Source organism: Pimephales promelas, chromosome 1 (assembly GCF_988280905.1).
Source record: "Pimephales promelas chromosome 1, fPimPro1.hap1.1, whole genome shotgun sequence".
NCBI classification, from domain to species: domain Eukaryota; kingdom Metazoa; phylum Chordata; class Actinopteri; order Cypriniformes; family Leuciscidae; genus Pimephales; species Pimephales promelas.
The window spans coordinates 34,708,159-34,725,995 of NC_142769.1; the positions used below are offsets into that span (position 1 = coordinate 34,708,159).

Here is a 17,837-nt window from a genome sequence, read left to right on the forward strand (position 1 = left end):
AAAAAAAAAAAAAACCATTTACCTTTACTTTTACCCATATAATGAGAACTGAGAAAGTATTTGTGTTATTGTGCTAAAACACATATTTAGCCTGAACTATCAAATATGATGCACAATTGGCCTTACACATCACGTACAGTCAAGGGTGAAATGTTTTACTGTGTAACTTTTGCATCGGTCCTTTCAAGACTTTTTTTCTCCCCCGTTATTTCAGCATTATTTAACTTACTTGCTATTCTCTTTCTCCCAATTTTCAACATGATCAGGTGTACTCAAATCTTTTATTAATATACTTGGTGTGAACTGTAGCAGCACTAACTTGCCACCTGTCATCCATGGAGGCGGCCCACAGAGAGGAGCTTCAGAAGCGTGGGAGGTTCAGGTCAAGATACAGGAGAATAAATCATGTTAGTACAAGCAGCCACATTTAGGTGTCCATCAGAAGCCGTTTTGAAGGACAAGGCATAAAGGCTTGCGAAAAAAATAAATTAAATAAAGTGGCACCTCATTGTCCAAAGTTCCAGGCAGTTTCCCACACACTGGGCTCTGTCAGGGCAGATGACAAAGGAAGACAACCCACAGGCTAGTCGTTATGGCAACAGTCCCTTGCCAAACAGACTGTGTTGAAATAGGACAAGTGTGAACACAAAATCAATACCACCCCCTGATTCCCATATGACATTTCAGACCCAGACTGTGCAGAAAAATGTGCTTGTGGCACGCATCTTGGCATAGCCGACACCATTGCAGAACTACTACTTTACACATACAGGACTTGGAGTGGCAGGCAATTCAAGCCATTTGTGAGTATGACATCCCACATAGAAAAATGCAAAGACCTTGCAGAGACAAAATAGACTCCAAAGATGTGCAAATAAACTCCACACAGTTGCCAAGCCAAACTGCATCAGCATAGAACAGTAGAGAAAAGTCAAAGCTCATGGATGTGTATAGCTTGCTAATGGGGAGCCATCTTATAAGAGTCATTAAGCATAATAGTTCCTCCACATAGGCATAACAGCCAAGGGATAGCTGGTAATTCAGCAGGTCATGAGAAACCCATGCGTCCTCATGATTAAATGCATCTTCCGGAACATGCATATTCATTCTGAAAAGTCATTCTGATATGCCAACCAGAACTGCTAAATATCATTTAGGATCCATCAACGCTAATACCATAGAAAAGAGCCGTTTTGATGCACTCAACATACATCAATTCAATTGGTGGATATTTACCACAGACAGTTGTAACGACTGATACAAATCAGACAAGTATTTGTTATAGAAAAACAAATATTATTTGAACTCACTCAGGGATCTGTGGTCCCTTCCCCCCAATACGATCAGACAAGTTGGTTTCATTGCAGTTAAAATTGTGACAATGTGTTCGCAATTTAGAAAAAATTTATTAAACGGAAATGTTTCTTTTTTGGTGACCTATCCCTTTGACAATAACATTTGTAGTGCTTCTATTCATTTTCGATGAATATGAGAAATTGGAAATTTTAATCATCCATTTTTAAGTTTTAAACTGAACAGACATTCGGTTAGAAGGTTAGCAAATGAAGGTTAGACGGTGCTGAATTGCAGTGGTGATTCTCCAAGTGAAATCTGCACAGTTCAATCGTTAAAAAAGCCACAACAACAGGTTTAAATCAAACAGTAACATATCTTTATTTCAGCTACACAATGGGAGGACTCAAGTCTTAAAAGTTATACATTTTTCTTTCAACATGACATTGTTAATAGAATAAATATATATAATCTCTTTTCAAATATTTACATTTTGGCAAAGACCGTACTGACCTGCCAAGTGATGCGTTCAGAACATTCTTTCAGTAACATTCCATGTACAAAACTGGCAATCCATTTATCAACTATTTTATTATCTTCTTCAAAATTTGATCGAAATGTATGAAATGGCACCAAGTCATTCGAGTAAAAGAACTGTCTGCTTATGAATCTGTCAATCCCCTAGACTAAATCACTCGAAATTCTGAATCGCTTTGCCAGGACCACAAAGAAACAGAAAATCAGAGAATTAAAATGAAAAATGCAGCAATGTAGTGGCTATCAGAATATAATCAATAACAAGAGTAAATACAGTAAGAAAATAAGGCCTGTTGAGTATTTTTAAAAGTGTTTGACAGGAGTGTCTTCAGTCATGTATGTGCAAGAGGAATATGTACTCATGCAAAGCGTGGATGTCTTGAGCAAATGTAGTGTGAAATGAGCTTTTTTTTTTTTTTTTAAATGAGCTTTTTTTAAAAAAAAGCAATGATGATGACCATCAACAATCTGATTATGTAGGTGTATGCCTATACACTGTTTCTTAATAAAGAATGTGTTTACACACTGCACACATGCAATTTCACAACAGGTCAGGCAAATCCCAGTGATGAAACCTACTGACAAAGGAAAGTAACAGGTTCATCTTACTGAGCATTGACACCAGGCTGGAACATGATTATGAACAAGAATGCAAAATAGGAGCAGCTTAGATGGCGTATTTGAACCAAAACAACTACTGATATTTCTGAGCACCGTTTGCACAAACCTGTATTTCCCTTCAGTTTCAGCTGGTGCCTATAAAGCATCATGAGTTAAGTCTGAATTTAATCTGGACACAGATGGTTCCCGGTGTTTGAAGGATATGTGTAAAATCTCACCTGATTGTCAAGGCTGTTTCTTTATTTGGTCTTTCCTCACACAGTCTTTGGGGTGACAAAAAATGTCTAAATTATTTAAAGCTGAAACACTGAAGTGAATAGTCCATCATCAGTCAATGCTAGGCGACACTAAACGTCAAAGCAGTGCTCGCCTGTGGCTAGTCCATGACGACTGAGAGAAGAGCCATGACTGCAATCCCACAAAACAACAGCAGAACCTGCAGAAAGGAGTTCCTGTGGCAACAGGGGACATGGTCATGGACATTCAGTCATTTAATATGTGAAGTATGAGGAATTTTACACATGGGAGGTTAAAAAAAAATGGTGGAAGTGCACCTTACCTAGGGTTGGTCTCCTCCAGCAGATCAGGTACCACATTGACCAAGGCAATGTAGATAAAGCCACCTGAGCTGAAGGGCAGGATCCAGGCAGTGGCATTCTCTATAAAGACACAAATGAGCAGAATCAACACCTGAACAATAAGTTTGATAAAGATCTTATATTATTAAGCACACTGATCCACATTTCAAGTTCAGAATGGCATGATCAAATGTTTATTTTGTGGGGAAACCCAAACAAAGACAATGATTTATTTATTAAGCATCAGTGGTTGCTAGAAATCATGTTAGGAATGGGAACAAACACCGACATCAGAAGAAAGATGATCCACTCAAGATCAAAGATACGCTACCATCCAAAAGTTTGGGGTAGGCAAGATTTTGATAAGATGTTACCAAAAAAAAAAACCCAAAAGGACAAAAGACTCTAATTGACCCCAAACTTTTGAATGGTATTGCATTTAATGTATAGTCTGGGACTACGAGATGTCTCACCTGCCCCATGCTGTGATTGGGAGCAAAGAGCAAAACACGCCCCCAGGACTCCTCCTAATGCTGTAGAGAGCTGCATACGGGTGGCTTTCCAACGGTCAAAGCCTGCTCGCAGCAAAATGGCAAAATCGCCCACCTTTCCATCAAGACAGAAATGCATGTACAGCAACAGAAACTGGTAAATACTAAGACAATTCATGTACAGCAACAGTTTGAATGATAAATGAGCAATGAGTATATATTATTATCATTTAGCTAAAAATGAAATTCATTGCTTCCTTATAATAAATACTGGGCTGAAACTCAAGAGACTCAGAGATATTGAGATACGTACCTCATGAGGGATCTCATGAAGCAAAATAGCGAACGTTGTTAAGAAACCAACCTGTAAGGACAGGTAAAGTAAGACATTGTAAAGTTCTTAGAATAAAAAAAAAACATTTTGTAAGCTAACCCCTTGTTTTCTAATAGACTAATGTCAGGGCAGTGAAGCCATATATGTTTCGTAATTTGGCACATATGTTTAACTGACATTTCAACAGAAGCTATGGGGGAGGTAGAGAAAACCATAAAATGGCACAGTTCTCCATCAGTACTCTGCCTTGCATTTATGCAGCCAAATGTCCAGGCCACTGAGCAAACATGTAAAATTGTGTTTTTATGTGCAAGTATGTTGCACCAAGTCCATTTCCTCTGAAACTCCCTCCCCACGCATGCTGGGAGCCTTATGCTTCTCCACCTGGACTTCAACTTCACATAAGCCATATAAATACTGCTGCACTATAAATATTACCACACATCACAAACATCTTCCTCACGGTTTGGAATGGTGCAAAAGAATCATGGGAGAAACTTCCTACATGCTTTAAAATAGAAGTTTTAAAATGCTTAAAAGTAGCATACTATATTTACACAGTAACTGAATCTATTTATATAACATTCATCCTTGCCAAATCACTTTTATTCAGAATTGGTCTGTTTGCTCTTACCTTTCGGCTTACTAAGAAGCTTCCTGCCACTGCCAGCCCATGAGTGAAGTTATCAATGCAGTTAGCAAGAAGGTTTAGATAACCACTTGTCTGAGAAATAAAGAAACATTGCATATACAGTAAATGGAAGATAAAGATAATAGATGACACTTTTCAAATTCTGCATGATTGGTTAGAAGGAAACTTTTAGATTTAGATGTACTTGTCCCTAATAATCTAATGGCATCTTAGACCTATTATTGCGCACAAGGCATGATTAGGGTGTGTATCTTACCTTTATTTTCTCTGGCTCTGTGTAAGGGCTGATGTCAGTCTTTGGCTTGGAGTCGGAGTTGTTGTTTGAGCAGATGCCATTTGTTTGTGGTGACACAGAGACCTTGGTGCTTGTATCTGTTGAAGAGGACTAATAAGGGGAGAGAAAACACCACAATAAGCCATTCTAATCTGGGACCATTTCTCAGCATTCAAGAGCAAAAAGACTATTTCCCCACCTTCAAATAACCCTGGGATCAATACTTACACTCGTCTAAAAGATTATTAGGAACACCATACTAGTACTGTGTTTGACCCTCTTTCACCTTCAGAACTGCCTTAATTCTATGTGGCATTGATTTAACAAGGTGCTGAAAGCATTCTTTAGAAATGTTGGCCCATATTGATAGGATAGCATCTTGCAGTTGATGGAGATTTGTGGGATGCACATCCAGGGCACGAAGCTCCCATTCCACCACATCCCAAAGATGCTCTATTGGGTTGAGGTCTGGTGACTGTGGGGGCCATTTTAGTACAGTGAACTCATTGTCATGTTCAAGAAACCAATTTGAAATGGTTCGAGCTTTGTGACATGGTGCATTATCATGCTGAAAGTAGCCATGAGAGGATGGGTACATAGTGGCCATAAAGGGGTGAGATGGTCAGAAACAATGCTCAGGTAGGCTGTGGCATTTAAACAAAGCCCAATTGTCCCTGAGGGGCCTAAAGTGTGCCAAGAAAACATCCCCCACACCATTACCAGCCCGTTCTCATCCTTTAGCGTCACATAGAACGCTATATGACAAAACGGCGCTATACTGTACTACGTACATGGCACCCTTTATCGTTAATATTCACGCGAACTCAAGGCGTCATAAATCCTTTCGCGTAATATGAGACTACCCTACCCTTATATTAACGATAACGGGTGCCATGTGCGTAGTATAGCGCCGTTTTGTCATATAGCGTTCTATATGACGCTAAAGGATGAGAATGCGTTGCCATTCCACCACCACCACCAGCCTGCACAGTGAAAGGCATGATGGATCCATGTTCTCATTCTGTTTACACCAAATTCTGACTCTACCATCAGAATGTCTCAACAGAAATCGAGACTCAAACCAATTCAAAGCCTAAAAATCGAAGTATTTCTGTATTTCCACATCAGTTTTTTGAGACAGTACTTGGCTGGCTGGCAAAAGCTGACTGTGAGAAAAGAACCAGTCTCTACAGCAACAACGAGCCTTTCAGAATGTAATAACAGAACTTGACGCTTCCTCCCTGTTCTCAGCTGTGGTTTCTGTGCACTGTGGCAGACTTCTGTGGCCCGTCTGTCTGATGATGGAATGCTGGTGGCAGCTGCTTCCTGTTAGACACTATTTAAAGCTACCTAAACAGAGCAGAGGCTATCAATCAAACTCACAGGTCTCCCATAAGCTAGACAGAAGACTCAGACGTAGACATTTATAAACACATAAAAGTCATAATACAAGTCAAAATAAAAGTTATAATTAAGGGCAGGCAGAGAGCAGGTGGAAAATGGACATCTACATTACAGGCACTGCAAGCTCCTCTGTTTTGTAAGATTTGAGTGACCCAAGACCCCCTCTAAAAAAAGTGAGAGTTGATCCATCCAAACACATTTCTTTTGTTGTACATTCAGTGCACAAAGCGTCAATGGTGCAGCCCGGACACCAAACCAAAATCCGCAAAATTAAAAAGAGGGACCAGACAAAAAGAAAGAAACATGGAGGTGGAAATATGACCATCACTTTCCTTTAAAATGGATGTTTATTTATAGACAAGCAAGCCATGTCATGTCTACACTTGAAAGTAAGCAGAACAAATATTTTATTCATTTGTCTAAGGAAGCATCTAAGACCCCGTTTACCTGATTTACAGATCTCATTCCCCATTGACTACCATAGTAGGAAAAATACATACTATGGTAGTCAATGGGGAATGAGATCTGTTTGATTAAAACATTCTTCCAAATATCTTCCTTTGTGTACAACATAACAAATAAACACATATAGGTTTGGAACAACGTGAGGGTGAGTAAATACTGACAGAATTTTCATTTTTGGGTGAACTAACCCTTTAAGTAAGAGGGAGCAGTGCCAGTGGCTGTTCTGTAGACAAACATCAGTGAATTGAATTTAATGCAAGCAGCAACTGTCAACCAGTGCAATTTTGTAAGTAGAGGAGTGACGTGTGCTCTCTTCAGCTCATTAAAGACTACTCTGGCTGCAGCATTCTGGATCAGTTGTAGAGGTTTGACAGAGCAAGCTGGAAGACCAGTCAGGAGAGCATTACAATAGTCCAGTCTGGATAGAACAAGCGCTCGGACAAGGATTTGTGTAGCATGCTCTGTTCTTCCTAATGTTGTGCAAGGCAAATTTGCAAGATCGGGCAGTTCTAGCAATGTGGTCTGTAAAGTTTAATTGATCATCAATTGGACACAAACAGTGATTCATGATTCAAGACTCCACAACATTCATGTAGCATCAATTATTCAGTCAGGACTATTCCTTTCCCAAGTGTGCTCACCAAAACATTTTCATCATTAAAATAACACATTTAAACATTAATTATTTATATAGAACAGGCAAAAGCTAATGGCAGTTGCCATCAAGAGCAGAAATGAACCAGAGAGAAGATCAGACTAAGGTTTGCCCAAACATTCAAAGTCTGTCAAACTTTTCCCATAGACTCAAAGATAAAACCATTGTTCTAACACAATATTTATAACACTTGGGACATTAACAAAACAGGAAGTAAGCTACCGACACAAACTATTTCTCCTTTTTTAGCCAGTCCTCAAAAGGAAAATGTGACAGTATACATTTTTTTAACAGTTGTACTTGTGACTTTTGTAGATAAATAAGGGGAAAACATAGAATTAACAGAATTATAAATATTCCAACTGCATTCTGAAGTTGACTACATGATGCTTGGTGGAGTTTGAGTGGATGCAAAATAAATGTCTGCGATTCTGTTGAGTGCATAACTCCACAATCGTTCTTTTGGCTCCCCCATGAGGTTCAGAATTGCAATGTTCCACTTCATCAATTAAAATGATTCAAAGTGCTGAAATATTTAGTGTATAAACTATGGCCGTATAACATGCATGGAACTACATTATAGGTTGTTAAATAGTTAAAAATGGCAGGTGAGGAAATAAAGTGACAGGGCAAAAGCACATGTAACTTACTTTGGCTTCTTGGCAGGCAGCTCTGCTCTCTGGGTCACTGTTTTCATCAGGGAACATCTTCTCCAAGATCAGAAAAGATAGCAAACCCCCTATCACCCACAAACCCTGCGTACGATAGTGTCTGTGGGACCCATCTATCCAGCATATGCACACAAAAAGGGGAAAGAAAGAGATTTTCATTTTCTATATAAATCTAAGAGGAACGAAAAATGCAACTTCACTGAGCTTCATATATTAACTAAAACTATTAAAAAGCATTTAAGTAATTGAAAAATTAAGTTAATACATTACTAAAGTAGCAACATTACAGCAAAAATGAAATAAATAAATATAAAAATATATTAAATCTAACATATATATAACATTTTATATAAAATGTAAAAAACAATCATTAAAAAAAATAATAACTGAAAATATAAAAGCAAATAATTCAACATATTAATATTATTCTATAAAAGTATACTGTGAACACTAAAAAACAACAACAAAGCAAATCAATGGCTCTGGCATAAAAACTGTAGGAACCGTATAGTATAGTATACTGTATAGGGACCAATCCTGCCTGCCTTTATTCAAAATGTTTGACAAGCTTTTGGTCTTATTGATTTATTGATTATTCATATCTAGTTTATTGAAGTTCTGTGTGTTTCTATTTCTAATGTTGATGGAAGCTGTGAATTGTGTGAGCCTTGAATCCCAAAAATAAAGACATAAGGGCACTAACACTTGCTTCAAAGTAAATGTTACTTAGTGCCATTTTTACATATCGATCCAAGTACCATAGTTAATATAAGAGACCGAGCCAGAGTTACCAAGGGGACGGGTTTAGTTAAGGGTCAATTACTGGACTAGACTATTGATTGTAAAATGTTAAAAATGCAGAGTTCCCTGAGAGATTCACATTCCAAAGACTGAAAGAGAAAGAGCACACAGAGGATGATTAATTCATGAACAGAAAATGTTATAAATAATGTGAGATTTCTCACCAGGACTGGAAGTGTAAGCCCATGCTTCAGGAAGGAGGTGGAGAAACACGTCACCTAGGAGACCACCAATGGCAAAACTCAGCAGCTTCTTCAGCTTCTGACACCCAGCTGCAATCACAGAAAAAGCATCAGCGCCACTTCATAAACATGACAAGAAATGCTTGATGCGCATCTTGCTGTGTTAAACAAACTGAACAAGTCCTTCACACACAGCATATGGCAGACGAAGAAACCTCTAAATGGTTGCACAATCATTCTACAAACTCTAACATATATTTAACAATTATTTTGTTTTTCACCGTAGGTTTTGAAGCTGCAAAGCTGTAATAATCTAGTTTTGCAACCCTAAAGTGTGGGAATATAATAGGCCTAAAATTCAGTGTCTCACAAAAACCCCTCACATTTCAGAAAACATTTTAGTATATCTTCTCAAGGGACAATACTGTATGGTAATGAAACTTGGAAAGATTTTAGAGTAGTCAATGTGCTGCTTGCAGCATTATACACTTATTGTCCTCTGAAAATAACCCAACATACATGCTGCAGAGACTGTACTTTATGTGGAGACTGAGACAGTTTAGAGTGGACAGAGATATGATGTTACTTTTTTATCACTCATCTGTGGAGAGCATGCTACTTTTCTGTTGCGTTGCATGGTATTTCTCTTTGTCAGTGACCAACAAAAATAGATTGAGCGAGATAGTTAACCTGGCCAGTAAGGTTGCGGGGCATAAACTAGACAGTATGGCTATTACCTGTGAAAGAAGAGTGTTGAAGAAAGGTATAGCTATTAACAAAGATATGTCACATCCCTTACACCGGGCATACGAGGTGTTGCCATCAGGGAGAAGGTTTAGGTTACCTTATTTCCAGACAAATCGAGCCAGTAAATCATTTATTCCAACTAGCATCACTTTGATGAACAAGAAGTTACCTGTAGGACTGCACTTCACATAGCATTATTTAGCACTTTAAATAGCACTTTAATTAGGTTTCTTTGAGTCTTTTGTCCTGATATGTGTAGGGGTGTGGTGGGGATGAGGGAGGGGGTGGGGGAATGTTGTATTCTGTCATGTAAAATTGTCTTTGTATATATGTATCAGGCGTACTGTAGGTGCAGAACAATTTTCTGTGAGGATAAATAAACTTAATCTATCTAATCTAATCTATTATTGTCAAAATAGCTGGCAACAAAAGTGAGTTCGCCTTAAGTGACGTTGTCAAAACTGTGTCCAAAGTGTCAATATTTTGTTTTAGTATTGTTATCTAGCCCTGCCTTAATCCTCCTGGGCATGGAGTTCACCAGAGCTGCACAGGTTGTTGCTGGGACCCTCTTCCACTCCTCCATAATGACATCGTAGAGCAGCTGGATGTTAGAGACATGGTGCTTCACCGTCCGTTTGAGGACGCCCCACAGGTGCTCAATAGGGTTCAGGTCTGGAGACATACTTGGCCACTCCATCACCTTCCGCTTCCTCAGCAAGGCATTTGTCATCTTGGCGGTGTGTTTGGGGATGTTATGCTGTTCAGCCCAGTCACTGAAGGGAGGGCATTATGTTCTTCTTCAGAATGTTTCAGTACATGTTGGAATCCATGTTTTCCTCAATAAAGCACAGCTCCCTAGTACCAGCAGCACTAATGCAGCCCCAGACCAGGATGCTACCACCACCATGCTTGACTGTAGGCACGACAGAATTTTCCATACATGCCGGACAACATCTGACCCAAACAAGTTCACCCAAGTCTGCGTTTACACTTGGCATTAACGTGTGATCACCGTGATCCGATCAAGCGGATCATATCATTAGCCAATCAGGACATGGTGCGTTTACATTTGTTCAAATTAAATAGCCTCTGTATCTGGATTGCCAATCGGATTTCTGTTTCCTGCATAATATTTAAATTAGGTCTGTGGCATGACACCAGATAAGAGTAAAGATGATACCAATTAAACAATGTCCCAATTGCTTTCACTCACTCACTTTACTTTCCTGTACAATCTCCAGTCTTAGATCAAATTAAGTTTTTTAAAGAAGGAATAGTTCCAGAGTTGATCATACAAAAAGAGCTTGTTAACGTTAAACAAGTCACATCATCGATCATCTGGGAGTTATAGTGTGCAATGGCTAAATTGACAGAAATGGGAGATTGATAAACATGCTGAAACAATAAAAACATTCAACATTAAAAACATTCTGATTCTGATTATTCCTCTGCAAAGCAGCGTGCAGTCCTTCATGAAGATCTCATGACTGACTGTGATTGTATAGGCGATTGCCTCGTTCAGATTGCACAATTAAAATGAAAAACATCATGTATCATGTGGGTTTAAATAATTTTTTTAAAGATTGCTGTTTATTGTAAGGATCAAATAAGTTCAAATAAGTTTAATTTCTTGTCTTAACAGCATCTGGCCATTATTTTCTGACAGCCACATGGGGAGACTGGGCTGGATTTATATGACGCCCACCTGTGAATGCAGACATGATGGCTGGATTGCGTTTACATTACACTGAAATCCGATCACAATGTGCCTTTGACTACCTTCCGAACCGGGACATGCTGATCGGATAACATTACGGAATGGGCAACTTTTAATCGTGATTAATTGCATCCAAAATAAAAGTTTGTGTTTACATAATATATATGTGTGTAGTGTGTATAATTAATTTGTATATATAAATACCCACACATGCATGTATATATTTAAGAAAAATGTGTTATTAATATATCAAATATTTATATTTACACTCACCGGCCACTTTATTAGGTACCCCATGCTAGTAACGGGTTGGACCCCCTTTTGCCTTCAGAACTGCCTCAATTCTTTGTGGCATAGATTCAACAAGGTGCTGGAAGCATTCCTCAGGGAGTTTGGTCCATATTGACATGATGGCATCACACAGTTGCCGCAGATTTGTCGGCTGCACATCCATGATGCGAATCTCCTGTTCCACCACATCCCAAAGATGCTCTATTGGATTGAGATCTGGTGACTGTGGAGGCCATTTGAGTACAGCGAACTCATTGTCATGTTCAAGAAACTAGTCTGAGATGATTCCAGCTTTATGACATGGCGCATTATCCTGCTGAAAGTAGCCATCAGAAGTTGGGTACATTGTGGTCATAAAGGGATGGACATGGTCAGCAACAATACTCAGGTAGGCTGTGGCGTTGCAACGATGCTCAATTGGTACCAAGGGGCCCAAAGAGTGCCAAGAAAATATTCCCCACACCATGACACCACCACCACCAGCCTGAACCGTTGATACAAGGCAGGATGGATCCATGCTTTCATGTTGTAGACGCCAAATTCTGACCCTACCATCCGAATGTCGCAGCAGAAATCGAGACTCATCAGACCAGGCAACGTTTTTCCAATCTTCTATTGTCCAATTTCGATGAGCTTGTGCAAATTGTAGCCTCAGTTTCCTGTTCTTTGCTGAAAGTGGCACCCGGTGTGGTCTTCTGCTGCTGTAGCCCATCTGCCTCAAAGTTCGACGTACTGTGCGTTCAGAGATGCTCTTCTGCCCACCTTGGTTGTAACGGGTGGTTATTTGAGTCACTGTTGCCCTTCTATCAGCTCGAACCAGTCTGGCCATTCTCCTCTGACCTCTGGCATCAACAAGGCATTTCCGCCCACAGAACTGCCGCTCACTGGATGTTTTTTCTTTTTCGGACCATTCTCTGTAAACCCTAGAGATGGTTGTGCGTGAAAATCCCAGTAGATTAGCAGTTTCTGAAATACTCAGACCAGCCCTTCTGGCACCAACAATCATGCCACGTTCAAAGTCACTCAAATCACCTTTCTTCCCCATACTGATGCTCGGTTTGAACTGCAGGAGATTGTCTTGACCATGTCTACATGCCTAAATGCACTGAGTTGCCGCCATGTGATTGGCTGCTTAGAAATTACGTGTTAACGAGCAGTTGGACAGGTGTACCTAATAAAGTGGCCGGTGAGTGTATATATAATATTAATTGTGAATAAATACATCTAAAATATATACATGCACATATTTCTTAAATATATACATGCATGTGTGGGTATTTATATATACAAATTAATTATACACACTACACACACATATATTATGTTAACACAAACTTTTATTTTGGATGCGATTAATCGTTACCCATCCCTAATCAGAAGTGCGTTTACACTAGTCTTTTCAACGTGTATGTGGAAAACGTCCAGATACAGGTCCAAATCAGAGTGATACAGATACAGTGATACTCTAGATACAGTCGCACGTTGATTCCTAAGTGTAAACGCAGCCATAGTCTCATCAGACCACAGGACATGGTTCCAGTAATTCATGCTCTTGCAGTGCGTGTGGTGTATGGTCCGAGCACTGACAAGCTGACCTTCCGCTTCTGCAACCTCTAAAGCAATGCTGGCAGCACTCATGTGCCTGTTATTTGAAGCCAGCTTCTGCAGCTGACGAGGACTCAACTTCTTTGAATGACCCTTGCGGGGCCTGTTCCAACTGGAACCTGTCTTGGAAAATCTCTGTATGACCAAAGCCTGTACTGTAACTCAGTTTCAGGATGTTAGCAATCCTCTTATAGCGTAAGTCAACATTGTGGAGACCAACAATTCTAATTCGCGAATCGTTAGAGTTCTTTGCCATGAGATGCCATGATGAACATCCAGTGGTCAGTATGAGAGAATCGTACTCAAGCACAAATTTGAACTGCTCTAATACAAGATACACTAATTTGTGTGGTCCTGTCAAGCAGACAAAGACATGAAAATGATGAATAGGACATTAAACGACGTACAGCTATTATCACTTAGTGTGTACTCACTTTTGTTGCCAGCTTTTTTGACAATAATGACAGTAGTAAATATATACTGCTACACAAGCAGCACATTGACTACTTTAATATATCCAAGTTTCATTTCTATAACATTGTCCCTTTTAGCAGATATACTAAAATGTTTGCTGAAAAGGGAGGGGTGTAGTCACTTTTGTGATATACTCTATCTAATGCCATTCTTCACCACAGCTTTGAGAATCATGTGGTGAGTCTCTGTTGTAAAGTAACAGGTCAGGACACACCTAAATTGCTTAGAATTCCACCTAACCCTGCCCACTGCACCCTACACTGGTAGGTCAGAACAGACCTTCTCTTAAGCCGGTCTACTTCCTGAGTGGGATCCACTGCCAGACTCTGTTTCTGCATGACTGATACCATCACAGACAAAAGTTTCACTGCAGCATTGCCCTCTGCAAAGGCCTTTAGAGACCAACCTGTTCACCATATAATGTTACTGTGCATTTCCTATTATGGTTCTGTTGGCTCTTCTCTTGAACGTCCACTACATTCAAGAGAATTATTAAATCAAGGTTTATTTGGACAAGCCATGACAGGTGTAGCTGAAGATGTGATTGCACAACAAATTCTTTTCAAGGTCAAACATACTCACACATTTTTCTCAGTGTTGGTTGGATATTCTCCCTGCAAGATTTATATACAGTATCATATAATGAATACAGTGGCAAATTCTGACTTTTGGTCCCAGAATCAAGAGATATAAGCTCACAATTGCAAGAAAAAAAGTCAGAATTGTGTGATATAAAAGTCACAATTGTGAGGTATAAAGTCAGAATTGTCAGATATAAACGTATTGTTCCCCCTCAGAATTGGACTTTATCGTAACTCGCAATTGCGAATTTATATCTTACAATTCTGAGAAAAGTGAGAATTGCAAGATGTAAACTAGCAACTGTGAGATAAAAAGAAATCGCTTTTAAAATGGTTTATTCTGTGTTTGAAACAAGCTTCCATGGGTAAGCCAGCTATTATTAATATTTCAAACTATGAAATATTTTAGCTTTACTTACACATCGTAAGCTAACTAACAGTTGGAACTGTAGAATGAACCTGTATTGTTTCAAATAAACTGAAACAAATTACAAAAAATACAAAAGCCACAAACAAAAACGAAATTTAAATAAACACTTATTTTTACAGATTAACTTTAAGATTGGACTTGATACCATATTAGTTTCCTTTAAAACATTTTTTTATATCATAAATGGGGCTCATTTAGTGGCTGGGAAATTACTTTAACATGGTACGAAAAGCAAAAGACTGTGGAACCGGTCAAAAGCAGCAAAGGGAAAAAATCCCACAGAGAACATGATCTTGAATTAAAAGGAGGAAGTGCCTCAAAAGTTTGCCTTATATTAACCAGACAACTGTGTGAGACCTGCATCAATCCACACACCGATTCTCTCTTGCTTGTATTAATAACAAACACATGCCCGTTTGTCACACTAGCCCTGATCTGTGACCAGAATCATTTCATTTTTTCCATTCTGCTCACAAATTATAAATGACCTGCCCAGGGCAAGAAAAGAAAACCATTTCAACCTAAAGGAAGAAACAAAGAAAAGCCACAAAAAATACAGATCCCTGTTCATTAGTCAGCACCGGGACACAGCTGCGAATATCTGGATCAGCCCTGACTGTAACACAATCAACCTGACCTGGTTAGTATGCAACCTGATTCTAGATTAGTTGCTACAATGAGCTGGTTACAATACAGTCACAGGCCTAGATCACAAATAAAATCCACGCATATGTGACTTACCCTCAGTTTTTAAAGTTGTTCCAGCTTCAATGGGTATCACTAAAAGTGGAAAGATCCCACTGAGTCCAATGGCAATCGATCCCAAGATGGAGCAGAACCAAACATCTAGGTTGTCGACGGAGAACAGCTCATCCAGGTACTGGAGGTCTAGAAGGTCCTTAATGCTCCAAGGTAATGGTCCTGGTCCTGCAGCTGCAGTCTTTGCCTGGGCCACAGCGGTCTGAGCCATCATCTTACCGCCTAAGGATGACGCCAGGAGGGCGGCGCCAAGGAGCAGCAGAGCAAATGCCAAGACGGGGCTCTGGGGTCCTGCGCTCATCAGCCCAGACCTCCGCAATGCATGTGGAAGAAACATGTAGGGTGCTGTAAGGAATAGAGGAGCCTTCAAACAGAATTTCATGAAGTGAAAGATTAGTTTTAATAAGGTTCTGGGTTTCTTAGTCCCGAATGAAATAAACATTGTATATAAACGCAGTTATTTTTTCATATCAGTGTTTGAGCAAATTTGAGCTGCAATTTAACAAGAGCATCACAAGCAGGAACATGTACCATTCTGTATACACTACAGTTCAAAATTTGACAGTCAGAAAAAAAAAAAAAGTTTCCACAAAAAGTGTAAGCAGCACAAGCACACGTTCAACGTTGATGAGAAATGCACAAAATCAACACATTAGAATATTTTCTGAAATATAATTAAATAGAAAGGTTATTTTCAATTTACTCGATTTTAATCAAATAAATGCATTACAAAGTGACCATAAGATACTGCTTTCAAAACCCTTCTAGCCCCTAAACTTTTTGAACTGTTTAGTGAAATCTGTGAAATTACTACCATTACCATGTAATCATAATTCAAAAATTGCAATTCTAAAAAGGCATTTGAATGGAAGTCATGGTGAATTGGCCCTTTGGCTTTACCTACAAATTGAAATGTCTGGATATGGTGACTAAGTGTCTCCACTTCTATCGACATCCCCCCAAAAAAACCCACAGTAGGCTAAATAGAAGACACCACATAAAAAGACAGACGTTCAAAAAGGCCACGTGAGTCATAGCCCAGACAAAACACCACACATTTTAGGTAGCCTACTGTCAACACAGGGAAATAATCTACAGGCAATATAAATTAAACAATTAAAAGATCATAGATCATAGATAATCCATAGAGCCCGGCCTAACACAATATCTTCCAACATGATGTCCTTTATTATGTAGTATATGCAAAAACAAAATTAAAAAATACATTTAAGTTTTAACCGATGTTAATGACACCAATAATGCACGTTATGGGTGGACAAAAAAGCTGTACAATCAGTATGCTAACATTCACACAGGAACAGCACTGTTAGACGGTCTGTGGACTGCACGAGTTCGGGGAGCGGTGAGATTCCCGAGAAATTCCAGACCGTTTTCCGACCGTTTTCACTCAATAGTTTGCAAAGTTTCAGCGTTTCGCTCCCAAACTATTTAAAACAGCAAAAAATGTCCGAATACAAAACCAGCAGCAGCGTTTATCTGATACTCGGGGAATGAACAAAAATTCACAAAACCCAACGTTGCTGCAATATAAAAGCAACTGTAAAGTAGCCTACCTTGATACAAAGTTGCGTGCCTTGCAAAATAATCACTGCCTACCAGATTTGCAGCGATAAATAAAAACGTTTTATCTTACCCTGCTGAAATTCCTACAGTTTTGACTCCGGGTTGACCCTGCCATCCAGGCACTGCTGTAGAAGAAACGGAGCACTCCCTCAGACTCCCGAATTCTCTGCTGAAAGATTTTCCAGTGTCAGCCACGTCTCACGACCGGAAGTCCATTTCCAGACTGCGCTCGCGCACTAACCGGAGGAGGAGACCAGAGCCAAACGTGGAGAACCTGCTAGAAAATGATTGTTTAACCCCCATCAGTTGGCAAAAGGTTTTTTAAAACATACATGAGTTTTGTATTTTTTTTAAATCCCCTATATCATGTCATGAATTCTTAGTGTTTAACACGCATATCCATTCGTCCGTCCGTTTGTCGGACTATCTTGTATTTCTCGAAAAAGATTCTTCATTCTTCATTTGTTTTACAGCCTCAGGTCAAAGAGTGTCTCACTTCAGCAGACACCTGTATACCAACCACTGTGGAACATCAGATGTTTTAATATGAAGATCCATACCACACTGATGCAAATTAGCCTACAGTTTTCTATATGTTGCTTTGATGATAAACAAGGTGATGGCTCCACTCTTAGTAATGGAGCCAAGAGAAGAGATGATTTATTGGGGAGGATGAGTGAATCTATCTATC

General features: G+C 39.3%; 1 protein-coding gene across 2 annotated transcripts; it reads right to left on the reverse strand.

Moving 5' to 3' along the window:
• Positions 1-1,649: 1,649 nt before the first annotated feature.
• Positions 1,650-17,418, reverse strand: slc39a13 (solute carrier family 39 member 13). 2 transcript variants are annotated; one of them, XM_039666899.2, is made up of 10 exons: positions 17,217-17,418; positions 15,545-15,907; positions 8,941-9,048; positions 7,955-8,088; positions 4,763-4,891; positions 4,489-4,578; positions 3,834-3,884; positions 3,503-3,635; positions 3,011-3,110; positions 1,650-2,903 (listed from the first exon to the last, which is right to left on the reverse strand). In XM_039666899.2, exons 2-10 carry the CDS (start codon positions 15,897-15,899, stop codon positions 2,828-2,830), a joined length of 1,176 nt encoding a protein of 391 aa, XP_039522833.2. In that variant the 5' UTR covers positions 15,900-15,907; positions 17,217-17,418; the 3' UTR covers positions 1,650-2,827. The 2 variants fall into 2 exon arrangements, with proteins under 2 accessions (XP_039522833.2, XP_039522832.2); XM_039666898.2 differs by having other exon boundaries at positions 15,545-15,926; positions 17,217-17,402.
• Positions 17,419-17,837: the final 419 nt, after the last annotated feature.